The sequence below is a fragment of the Lipotes vexillifer genome, unplaced genomic scaffold (genome assembly GCF_000442215.2).
Source record: "Lipotes vexillifer unplaced genomic scaffold, Lipotes_vexillifer_v1.1 scaffold371, whole genome shotgun sequence".
NCBI classification, from domain to species: Eukaryota; Metazoa; Chordata; class Mammalia; order Artiodactyla; family Lipotidae; genus Lipotes; species Lipotes vexillifer.
This window is the reverse complement of record NW_006786304.1, coordinates 4,680,732-4,693,360: the sequence shown is the minus strand read 5'-3', so window position 1 is coordinate 4,693,360 and position 12,629 is coordinate 4,680,732. Positions and strand designations below refer to the sequence as shown.

The 12,629-nt window shown below is 50.2% G+C and overlaps 1 protein-coding gene across 2 annotated transcripts in view; it reads right to left on the bottom strand.

Moving 5' to 3' along the window:
- The window catches only part of FBL (fibrillarin rRNA 2'-O-methyltransferase), an 11,240-nt gene extending 437 nt beyond the window's left edge, over nucleotides 1-10,803 (bottom strand). The window contains exons 1-7 of one of the 2 annotated variants that reach the window (XM_007458662.1): nucleotides 10,705-10,803; nucleotides 4,469-4,633; nucleotides 4,282-4,383; nucleotides 4,098-4,192; nucleotides 2,915-3,085; nucleotides 1,882-2,014; nucleotides 683-795 (exon numbers count right to left, since the gene is read on the bottom strand). In XM_007458662.1, the coding sequence (XP_007458724.1) occupies nucleotides 683-795; nucleotides 1,882-2,014; nucleotides 2,915-3,085; nucleotides 4,098-4,192; nucleotides 4,282-4,383; nucleotides 4,469-4,633; nucleotides 10,705-10,714 (789 nt within the window). In that variant the 5' untranslated portion in view covers nucleotides 10,715-10,803. Of the gene's footprint in view, nucleotides 1-682; nucleotides 796-1,881; nucleotides 2,015-2,914; nucleotides 3,086-4,097; nucleotides 4,193-4,281; nucleotides 4,384-4,414; nucleotides 4,634-10,704 lie in introns of both variants that reach the window. The other variant, XM_007458661.1, reaches the window with a different exon arrangement.
- Between the last annotated feature and the right edge of the window lie 1,826 nt (nucleotides 10,804-12,629).

The window sequence follows — 12,629 nt, the reverse complement described above, 5'->3', positions numbered from 1 at the left end:
GAAAGACTTCGTTAGATAAATTTTCAATTTGGTTTGGATTGGAACAGGAAGCCTTCAACAGAGCCCTATTTATCTAAAAGCCAGTGTTGAAATCTTACACTCCGGGTTTTTCTTTTTTCTACTTCCTCTTCTTTAACAACAGCAATAATGCAGCTGAGAATGCAGCAAAGGCTGCAAAAAACAATGGTGAATCTGGTTGAAGACAATGGAGAGGCCTCTGTACTTCAAAATGAAACATTGTTTAAAACGCACCTAGCATTTATCTGGTATTTATTTTACACCAGGTTCTGTTCTCAACACTCCATACATACTGAGACATTTAGTCCTTACATCAACACTAAAAGAGATAGGACTAACACTGCTATTTTGCAAGTGAAGAAACAGGCATACAGGTTAGGTAACTTGCTCAAAGACACACAGCAAGATGCAATTCAAACTCAAGATACTCAGACTCAGTGATCATGCACTTAATCGCTACAGTCTATGGCCTCTTTAAATTCTAAGCTTTTTACTTTTGTAGACATTTTTCATTATGTGCTATTTGATTGGGTGGCTTATAGGGAGCTGGGAATAGACTGACTGGATTGGGGGATGGAGGCCCCCTTGCTTTGACTGTCTGCTTGGCAGTTACAGATAGAGAAGATACTGCCACCCCGTCTTAGGACTCCTCTAAGCCCCGCACCTTAATGGAAATCACAAAGTGTCCTCCATTACGCAGGAAGGTGTGGGCATTCAGGGCTACAATCCGCGTCTGGTCTGGCTGGGCCACGTCAGCAAAGATCACATCCACCATTGCTAGGGAGAAACAAGTAGCGGTTAAAAGCTGGATCCACCGGATCTTCCCAGCTCCTCCCATGGGGCCTGCACCCCAACACCAGCAGGTTCCTGGCAGAGTCTTCCCTGCCTCCAGTCTCACTTCCCCCTGTTGATCCCCCTCCCTCCACAGTGCCCCCAAGATGGGTCCAAAACCCACAGTCACACCATTCATTCATTCATTCCTCTTGTAAACCATGTTGCCACCTACTCTGTGGCCAGCCCTGGGCCGGGCGTGGGGGACAGAGAGACGAGTCAGACCCGGACCCTGCCCTCGAGACGCTCCCGGGTCTGGGCGGGGAGACAGACACGTCATCAAAAAGACAAGTAAAGGTGAGCACTTACAGGCAAGAGCGTCTGCAGGTTTGTCAAATGAAAACAAGTTGCAGGACAAAGGGTAAGGTATGAATGCACAGGGGAAAAACTCACGGAAAGAAAAACCAGGGGGAATGCAAAGTAGTATTTTTAAGGCAGAGTAATTAAAAAAATAAATAAAATAAAAAACTTAAAAAGATGGTGCAATGAAAACTGACTTTTTTAAAATCAGGAAAAGCAGACATCAAATTGTTCATATTGGTTACCTCTGGGGGTGGTTTATAACGCGCTCCATTTTTACACTATGCTTCTGAATTTGTTTTTAAAACAAAGTTATTTACATTCACAATGGCCCCCTCTGGGCCAGGCCGTACTCCGTTTGTGCTTTCTGGGTTATGATCTCCCCAGACGGTGCTGATGAGGACCATCGAAGCAGGCTTTTATGCATAAGTCAGGGATAGTATAAAAGGCACCACGTTTTGCAGGGAGGCGGGAAGTACTGGGGTGGGGGAGATTAGGGGGAGGGGCAGGAGATTGGAGGAAAGGAGGTTGGCCCTCCAGACATCCCAGACCCTGAAGCAGGACTGCCACCTCCACAACCTCACCTGGCTCCCCTGACCCTTTTCATTTCTGCAGACTCAAGAGGCCTGTTCATCCACTCCAATTCCATCCAAATCAGGGCTCTGGAGGCCTCTTCCAGGAAACCTGGAGTGGCCTGTCCTACCCCACCCAAGCCAACCCCAGACCCCTCACCGATGAGCATGCGGTATTTGTGCGGGTGCCGAGCATCTTCAATGACAGGAATAATGTTGGTCCTCTTCTTGGCCAAGTTAATGAGGTCACGGCCAGAACGGTGGGAGAATTCAACTGCATAGACCAGACCGTCCTAAAATAAATCAAATCAAACAAAAACAATGATACTAGTTCTCATGTACGGAGTGCCTACTTTGGCCCGTATACTGCATGCATCTCTTCAAATCCCCAAATCAAAACCCTACCATTTAATGACTTGTTATCATTTTAGATGAATAAACTGGGGTCCAAGGGTTATTCAGTCCTGCTTTAACTGATCTGAGAGCCCAGGCCCCCAATTCAGGCTTAAAATGAGGAAGCTAGGGCACAGAGATGACATCATAACAGCTAAGAATATCTGCAATGGGCTAGGCACTGCTCTTGGCACTCTACAGGATTTAACTCATTTACCTTCACAATGACCCTATTTTCCAGACGGGTAAACTGAGGCTCAGAGAGGGACAGTAACTTGCTAAAAGCCACTTCACTGTTAAGAGCCCGCACCAGAGCCTGGGGTTTTTAACCACTAAATTACACAGCCTACAGTCTTGTAGCTGAGTGAGGCGTCATGAAGTGAGATGCATGGGTGCCCTCTCAACAGGGAGCCTGTCCAGCCACACAGAAACATAGGCCCAGAAACTGACATCTTCTGTTCTTTCAAGAGAAACCAGAAGACCAGATTTGGGGGGGTATCAATTTTTAAAGAGGGCAACCAAATCAAACGTACTCTCAGCTCTGGGCCTCTCTATCACTGGTCACCCCGATACCCACGCCCCTTCCCTCCAGGCCGAGAACTCAGGAGTGAGGCTGAATGAGGCTTTGGAGACGATGTGGTTCAAGCTGCTCCTTTCACTCACAGGCACTGTGACCAGGAAGGGCCTGGCTCCAAGCCACACGGTGCAGAGAAGTGGCCAGGGCCTCTGACTTCCAGGCCGGCAGGGGAGGTGGCCTTTCCCTCCCTCCCACCCCTTCCTGCCCCCATCTGTCTACTCACCGGGCCTACGATATCAGAGACGTGAGAGACGGTGGTGCCCGAGGCAGCCCCAAGGTAGAGCACCTTGGCCCCTGGCTTGATGTGGATCTGGTCCACGCCGCCCAGGATTGCTGCCGCCAGCTTGGAACGGAAGGGGTTCCAGGCGCGGTACTCAATTTTGTCATCTCCCTCCTGGGCCGGGAGAGATGGGGACAGAAGTCAGTGCCAGGCTCTTCTGCAAGACCACACTGCTCTTAACTCCTGGGCCCTCAAAAGGGACTGGGTGCCCAATCATTGTACAAGAAACGAACATGGGTACACATCTGTGGCCACAGCAGAGGCAGGGCCTGCCCTCTCGTGGAGGTTCCTGACTCAGGGGCAGCGACAGGGACAATAAACAGACAAGATCATCCCAGGTAACGGCAAGGCAAGACCTATGCATTCATTCTATAAACAATGACCGTGCCCCTATGCTCAGGAACTGGGGAAACACAGTGAAGGGGACAAAGGCCTCGCCCTCAAGGAGTGAGGATACGCTGAAGTGACACACGTGGCATAATAGCTAGTGACGGGGCTAAGGAGAAAAGATCAAGCCAGGAAGGAAGATCCGAAGCATGGGGAGCAGGGCGAGGGCAGGTGAAAATGAGAAAGGGTGGCCAGGGAAGAGCCAAGGAGGAGACACCTGAAGCAGACCTGAGGCTGAGGGGCCACTCAAATTATCAGGGGACGTGCATTCCAGGCAGCAGGAAAGCCAGCAGAAAGGCGGTGAGGGCAGCTTTTGATAGACGGGGTGGTGCAAGGGGGCGTTGTGAGAGAGACAAGGTGACACCTGCCCAGAGCTGCTGGTGATGAAAAGGAACCAGCCATGCACAGGGCTGGGAGAGTGTTCCAGGCAGAGGGAACAGCAAGGTTGTCGTTGTGGCTGGAAGACACTAGGTTAGGGGGACAGTGGGTGGAGACAGTGGGGAGGGGGGGCTAGAATGTGCAGGGCCTTCCAGGCCACACCGAGGACTCGGGACTTTAACCTGAAGCCAGCGGGACGTCACGGAAGGTATCTGAGGAGGGGATGCATGATCTGACTTATGGATTAAGATGATCCCCTGGCTGTCACGTGGAGGACGGATGGTGGGAACAGGGAGACCAGGCAGCCGGTTACACCGTCAGCTTGGGGCTCTGGTGGCTTAGCCAGGCGCCCAGGTCTCACCGAAATCGAGACTCTCTTCTCGCCATAAACCGATTCTCCAGGGACCAGATTCTTGGTGACCAGTGCATCTTCCTTTCCTCGACAAATGAAGACACCTGGGTGAGGGGATCAGAGCAGGGGTGAACACCCCGGTGGGCCACACCCCACCCCTAACCCCAGGGGCTTCCCTGCCTTCCTCACTCACCCTCATGCCGATGAGGCTCGACCATCACATTCTTCCCCGACTGGTTTCCTTTTTTTCCTCCCCGACCACGACCCCGGCTGCCACCAGACTGGAACCCGCCACCTACAAGGCAGAGATGCAGTGAGAGGGAGACCCCACCATGCTTCCCTCCCTGCTCCCCAAGCCCAGGGAAAGCCCCCTCCATCACCTCTTCCTCCTCCTCCTCGCCCACGGCCCCTAAAGCCTCCACCTCGGCCTCGGCCCCCGCCAAAGCCTCCACGGCCTCCGCCGAAGCCTCCACGGCCTCCGCCGCGACCGCCACGGTCACCAAAGCCACCTCGGCCGCTGAAGCCGCCCCCACGGGGGCTGAAACCTGTGGTGGAAACAGAAATAGGAACCATCAACGGGGCCACGGAGCTTGAGAAGTTACTCCTACGCCGAGGAACTCCACTCGGGAGAGAAACGTGCGCATGTGGGCGCCAGGAGAGGTGCCCACGCGTGTCCACAGCAGCAGAGCAACGGTCTAACCTGAGCGTCCATGAGCAGAATGGACAAATGAAAGAGGGACTATTCCCGACCAACAACGAAAAGGATCAACAGAGACATAAGCCTCAGAATCATGGTAAGGGAAAAAGCAAGCCCTAGAAAACCACATCTCACACAATATCCTTTTTATAAAGGCCAGCAACAACTAAGAGGTGCTATGCTGTGTGGATATATGTGGTAATCCATGCCCCACCCGCCCCCAGAAAGGGGCAAGAGAACGATAAATGCAAAACTCACGATATTAGGCTTTGGGAGGGAGAAGTTATGGGGTTAGGATAGGGGAGGAAAACATAGATAGAGGTAGATTTACTGTCAATATTCTGCTTTTCTCGGTTGGATAGTAAACGCACAGGATCTGTTCTGTTATCGATATTAATTAGTCTGAAGACGAGTGTGCACTGCGTGTGTACATGCACTGTGGCAGCAGGGCCCCCCGGGCCCTGGGAACGTCTTCCTGCCCTCCCACTCCTGCCCTTGTGCGTGGCAGAAAAGCGCCAGCCCCAAAACAGAGGGGAGGCATCCGACATCACATCTTTCCTGCTAAATGATCCCCCTGCTTCCAAGCATGCACAAGTCTCTCCCAACTCGGGGGGGGGGGGGGGATAAACGAGCAAAACCCAAAACTGTCCTTTATAGATGGGCGACTGATCATAAGCAGTTTAGGGCTTGTCAACGAGATGGAAAGTTTAAGGGAAAGGAAAACATTCAGAGAGCCTTTATTTTCATCACTTCAGGAGAGAGCAAACGTTGTTCACTGAGCACAAAACAGTGTCTGAAGCAGACAGAACTCTCCTGGTGCTAACAGATTCAGTATTTGACTCTTCTGTGATGGCTTCAAAAGCTCTGCAGTACTTTCAGAAAACTGCATTATCAAACAATCGTTTGTGTGAAAATTAGTGATGGTTTAAAATGATCTCACTTGATGTAAACTATTCAATAACGAACTTGCTAAAGTTTCTGCAAAGGAGCGTTATATTCCCACCCTATGAAGGCTTCATTCGTTTTAGTGGTGTTAGAGATGAAAATGTAGAACTCTGAATAGCTAGTCCTAATTTAGTTGTTAAAAATGAACGGTTTTCAAACTCCTACACCAAGAGTTGTTGACCTCTGGTCTCCCGCTCCCTCTGCAGTCTACTGCCCACACAGCAGCTGGTGACTGACCTCTGCAAAACAGCAAATCAGCTCTCATCATTCCCCTGCCCAAATCCCTTCAAAGGTTTTCCATCACATTCTAAATGAAATCGAAATTCCTTTCTCTGGCTTCCAAAGCTAGAAATCGCTGGGTCTCATCCTTGCCCAGTGCTGTTGCTTAGATTCTCAGGTAAATTGTGGGGGGTGGAGGCCCGGGAATGGGGCTTTTTTTTTTTTTTTTTTTGCGGTACGCGGGCCTCTCACTGTAGTGGCCTCTCCCGTTGCGGAGCACAGGCTCCGGACGCGCAGGCCCAGCGGCCATGGCTCATGGGCCCAGCCGCTCCGCGGCATGTGGGATCCTCCCGGACCAGGGCACGAACCCGTGTCCCAGGCATCGGCAGGCGGACTCTCAACCACTGCGCCACCAGGGAAGCCCCATGGGGCTAAGGCCAGAAACTATCAAACTCTTAGAGGAAAACATAGGCAGCACACTCTATGACATAAATCACAGCAAGATCCTTCTTGACCCATCTCCTAGAGTAATGGAGATAAAAACAAAAATAAACAAATGGGACCTAATGAAACTTCAAAGCTTTTGCACAGCAAAGGAAACCATAAACAAGACCAAAAGACAGCCCTCAGAATGGGAGAAAATATTTGCAAATGAATCAACTGACAAAGGATTAATCTCTAAAATTTACAGGCAGCTCATGCAGCTCAATAACAAAAAAATAAACAACCCAATCCAAAAATGGGCAGAAGACCTAAATAGACATTTCTCCAAAGAAGATATACAGACTGCCAACAAACACATGAAAGAATGCTCAACATCATTAATCATTAGAGAAATGCAAATCAAAACTACAATGAGATATCATCTCACACCAGTCAGAATGGCCATCATCAAAAAATCTAGAAACAATAAATGCTGGAGAGGGTGTGGAGAAAAGGGAACACTCTTGCACTGCTGGTGGGAATGTGAATTGGTTCAGCCACTATGGAGAACAGTATGGAGGTTCCTTAAAAAACTACAAATAGAACTACCATATGACCCAGCAATCCCACTACTAGGTATATACCCTGAGGAAACCAGAATTCAGAAAGAGTCATGTACCAAAATGTTCATTGCAGCTCTATTTACAATAGCCCGGAGATGGAAACAACCTAAGTGCCCGTCGTCGGATGAATGGATAAAGAAGATGTGGCACATATATACAATGGAATATTACTCAGCCATAAAAAGAAACGAAATTGAGCTATTTGTAATGAGGTGGATAGATCTAGAGTCTGTCATACAGAGTGAAGTAAGTCAGAAAGAGAAGGACAAATACCGTATGCTAACACATATATATGGAATTTAAGAAAAAAAAATGTTATGAAGAACCTAGGGGTAAAACAGGAATAAAGACAGAGACCTACTGGAGAACAGACTTGAGGATATGGGGAGGGGGAAGGGTGAGGTGTGTTAGGGCGAGAGAGAGACATGGACATATATATACTAACAAACGTAAGGTAGATAGCCAGTGGGAAGCAGCCGCATGGCACAGGGAAACCGGCTCGGTTCTTTGTGGCTGTCTGGAGGGGTGGGATAGGGAGGGTGGGAGGGAGGGAGACAAAGAGGGAAGAGATATGGGAACATATGTATATGTATAACTGACTCACTCTGTTATAAAGCAGAAACTAACACACCATTGTAAAGCAATTATACCCCAATAAAGATGTTAAAAAAAAAAAAAATTTCCCCAGGTGACTCTAATGTGCAACCCAAACAGAATCACCACCGTTGGGCTTGGCTTTTGCTGACTTTTCTGACCTTTCTCTATGTTGGGTCCCGTGCTCTTCCTCCCCAAGAACAAACTCGCTTTCCAGCTTCTAAACCTTGAGCATCTCCTGTTCCCACTGCCTGGGTCCAGAGGACATTGCTTGACTCACCCACCCCACTGCACTCAGGTCTCTGACCGAATGTTCCTTCCTCAGAAGGGCCTTCTCCGGCTACCTGACCTTTACTCTGCTTGCTTTTTCTTCCTATCAGTTATCATACATGGCACCTTAAAGATTATTACTGCCTGCCTCTCCCACTAGAATCAAGCTCCAAATGGACAGAGATGTTTGTTTTGGTCATCACTGCATCCTGCACAACACCTGGCACAAAGTAAGGTCTCAACAGATAGTAAATGGGCTGATAACTCTTAAACCCCTGGGTTCTGTCTCATGAAGAAAACACCCTCTCTGTTCATTCAGGAAACAGGTGATTAGATGGTGACCAGAGCCCCAGTCCCTCCCTCAAGCAGCTCATGTATTGACTACAGGGAGACGGCCATGCCATTCATGACCCTAGAGAGCAGGGAAGGTCTGTGGGTATCCTGAAAAGTTCACCTGTAAGAAGGAGATATGGAAACAACACAGTGTCCACCTCGCAGAGTCGTGAAGATTAAATGACAATACACACAGAGCACTTAATATGCTACCTCGCACACAGTTTGAATATATTATTCAAACTCAGGAGAATGAATCCCTCCTCCTTCCTACTTAGGGGTGAAACCAGTAGGCCTAAGAGACCCTCAACACAGGCCTGATAGAACAGAGACCCAGAAAGTGCGGGCACGGCATGGGGCACAGTAGGCATGATACTCAAAACATACCTTAATCCATTTCGGGTCCTGGGGTTCTTAGAAAAATGTACTGAAAGTACCTACTCCTCAGAAAAACGCACATTCACATACCTTTTTCTATAAGTTTTGGCTGGAGGGTCCACAGACCCCCCCTCCCCCACCCCAGTGTAAAACTGCTCTCCTGCCACAGCCTTCCCCATCTCAAAACTGGAAACTCTACCCCTCCAGTTACACATGCCAAAACCCTTCATTGTCCTTGACCCCTCTCTCTCACACCCACATACAAGCTGTTGGCTCTATCTTCAAAATATATTCCCTGACAATTTGTCAGCCAGGTCCATTGCTACCACCCTGGTCCAAGCCACATCATCTCCTAGCAGATGACAGCAACAAACTTCCCACTGATGTGTCTACTTTCACTCGTGTTCCCCTAAAGTCTTTCGCACACAGAAGCAAGAAAGATCCTTTTAAAGGTCTCAGTCAAGTCTGACTGACATCAGGTCCCCGCTCAAAATCTCACAAAGGCTTCCTCTCTCAACCAGACTAAAATCCTCACGAAAGAGCTGACTCCGGACAACTTCTACTTCTTATCCTAACACAGTGAGGGAAGGAAGGCGTATCCTCCATTCCTGGGACAGTCAGAGCACAGGATGCCTGCAGGCTTGCCAGGGTCTCAGTGGGAGACACACTGCCTGGCACTTCCTATTGCACCAGTAGATCCGTAAACACTGAAGACAAAGGGAACTTGAGAGGGGGCATGGACCCACAAATTCTGCCCCCCCAGATGACCCCATCTCTCCACAGGCTGAAGTGGGGGGGGGGGAAGGAAGGAAAATAGAAAACCTGAACTAGGAAACAGACCCTTTCAGTCATGGCAGAAGATTTCCCCAACTCCAGGGGAGCAAGTTGCAGGGAGAGGAGAGGGGCTCGACCTGATTCAGGAAGAGCTGAGACACCAGGGAGAAGGACCCTAATTTTGCTCCCCTTGAGAAGAAAGATAAAGATAACAATTAGAGAAAATACTATTATATGTCAAGCACCGTGCTATATGAGACATAATTGCAAACTGTAACATTGTGTAAGTTTAAAGTGTACAACCTGTTGATCTGATACACATATATTGCAAAATGATTACCACCATGTGCTATTTTTTCTTAACATGCTCTCGCTAAATTAGAACTGGGTGCCATTTTATTGATGAGATAACTGAGGCTCAGAGAGGTAAAGCCACTTGCCCAGGGTCACACAGTAAGTTAACCATAGTTAGGACTGAAACTTTGAACTGAGGCCCTTCTGCTGTCAAAGCTAGGACTCTCATCATTTCACTAGGAGGGAGGTGTGGAGGGTTCATGAAAATCTCGAGTAAAATCGGAATGAATAAAACCACTCACGCCCTGTGATTACCTCCCTTGCCCACCCCACGATAATCCTATACTGCGTGTGTGAAGTTTCACCTCACCTCTCACCGCGAGTTGAGAATCACTAGGCCTAGGAGCTCCACTCCATTCTCAGGGACCCGCCCCCCTCCGGAGAGTAGAGAGCGGTAAAGTGGGCCAGGGAGGGCAAGCCGGGAATACTCATCTATGCCGGCCCTCTCTGAGAAGCTAGGTTTGAAGCCAAGGGTACTGTTGTTGCGGCAGCGACTGGGGAGCATATGGGGTCCTAGAAGACCCAGTCCCCGCACCCAAGACCGGGGGCTCTCCGCCTCCCAATCAGGACAAATCCCCAAATCCCACGCCCAGAGATCCAAGACCCCAGATGCCTGGATCTAGATTCTGGTTCAGTACCCTCGACTGCCGCCCACGGCCCAATATCCAAGACCCCTAATGACTGCCTCAATGAAACGAATCCCAGTTCAGGACACCCCCAATTCTACGCCCAAGACTCTCTACTAACGACCGTGACCTCTGAGAAGTCAATCACACAAACCTCTAGACCAGGAACCCGAACCCCAGGCTCAGGTTCGATCACAGGGCGGAACCAAGCCCTCCCATCCCCACAAGAGACCGGAACAAGACCCCTTCCCCACAAGAGACCGGATCCAGGGCTCAGAATCCTTGACCCCAGGCCAGGACCCCGCCCCTCCGTTCCGGCCCGGCACCCCGATCCCCGCCGGATCCCAGTCCTGAGCTCCGACCCCAGCCCCGGCCTCCACCTGGCTTCATAGAGAGCGTGGAGCTGCAAGGCTCAGTAATCTGCGGCTTCCCCGGGTCCACGCGTCTGGGGCTTTCGCACGTGGAAAGGAGCGCAAGCGCGCGGCGACGTACACTGCGTGATGCAACCACGCAGCCCCGCCCCTCGGAGCCTCAGCCCCGCCCGGAGCCTGGTGTGCGCGCTGTGGGCGGAGATTTCTGACCCTCTCAGGGCACCGCCCCCTGGACCGTCCTTGGAGCTGCCTTGACCTGTGCAGCGTTCGCTACCCTAAATACGCTCCCCACTTCCCTTTTCCTGGTGCGATCACCCCAGTAATCAGGGCTTATCCCCAAACTTTCGCACGGGCTATGCCCTCTGCTTCTCTTCTCTATTCCTAGTTAGCTCCCTAAGATTCCCTCTACACTCAAAAGCCTTCCCTAATCCATTTCCATCCCCAAGAACAAGGGCCGACTCTGGACTCCCATTCATACATTGGAAAAGCATTTGTTGTGCGCCTGAATGTACCAGGCACTGTTCTAGGCACTGGGAATACAGTAGGGAACAAGACACACAAATCCTGGAGCTCATCGTCCAGTGGGGGAAACAGACACCAGACAAGTTATTAAAAGCACGCTGAATGATAGACGGCAATAAGTGCTTTGGAGAAAATAACAAGCAGGGAAGGGGGATAGGGACTGGTGCTGGGACGGGGGTGTGTGGGGTGTGTGTGTGTGTGTGTGTGTGTGTGTGTGTGTGTGTGTGTGAAACTGCTTACGAGGTGGTCAAGGAACGCATCCAGTGACTTTTCTTAAAAATTAATTAGTTAATTTTTGGCTGCATTGGGTCTTGGTTGCTGTGCGCAGGCTTTCTCTAGTTGCGGTGAGCGGGGGCTACTCGTTGCGGTGGCCCCTCTTGTTGCGAAGCACGGGCCCTAGGCACACGGGCTTCAGGAGTCGTGGCACGTGGGCTCAGTAGTTGTGGCTCACGGGTTCAGTAGTTGTGGCACACGGGCTTAGTTGCTCTGCGGCATGTGGGATCTTCCCACACCAGGGCTTGAACCCGTGGCCTCTGCATTGGCAGGCGGGTTCTCAACCACTGTGCCACCAGGGAAGCCCCATCCGGTAAGGAGTGAGGCATGCTCCTATCTGGAGGAAGAAAGTTCCAGGCAGCAAGGATTTTAGGTGAAAAGGCCCTGAGGCAGGAAAAGTAAGGAGGGCTGCAGAAACACTGAGGAATGTGGTCGAGACAGAGTGAGGAGGGAAGAGTGGGAGGAGATGAGGGCAGGGAGGTTAACAAGGCAAATTATGTGGGACCTTGGGGTGAGAACTTTGACTTTTACTCTGAATGAGATGGAGGGTCCTGAAAAGAGAAGGGATATGATCTGACTTGGGTCACTCTGGCTGCATGTGGGAAACAGAGTGAGGGAGCGGGGTGGGAGCAAGAAGACCAAGGAGGGGCCTGCTGCAGTGGATCAGGTAGGAGACAGGATGGACCAGATCAGGATGCAGGCAGAGGAAGGAGGGAGGAGGGAGAAGATTCTGTGTAAATATTGAGAATTTTTTGGTAATTTTATAATTTGAATATTCGTCCTCATATTCATTCCACAAAGCAAAACAAGTGCTACTACGAGAAGTTACTAACAACCTCCAGGAGAATCCACTCGTCTGTTCTGTTCATTGTTGTATCACTTTGTACCCAGAACAGGGCCTGGCACAGAGTGGGTGCTCAGTAAATGTTTGTTGAAAGGAACGAATGAACCTATGCTATCTTGAGTTCTCTGTGAAGGGTCTCAGAAACATTCCTGAAAATTTGTTTACATTTTTTTTTTTTTTTTTTTTTTGTGGTACGCGGGCCTCTCACTGTTGTGGCCTCTCCCGTTGCGGAGCACAGGCTCCGGAGGCGCAGGCTCAGCGGCCATGGCTCACGGGCCCAGCCGCTCCGCGGCAC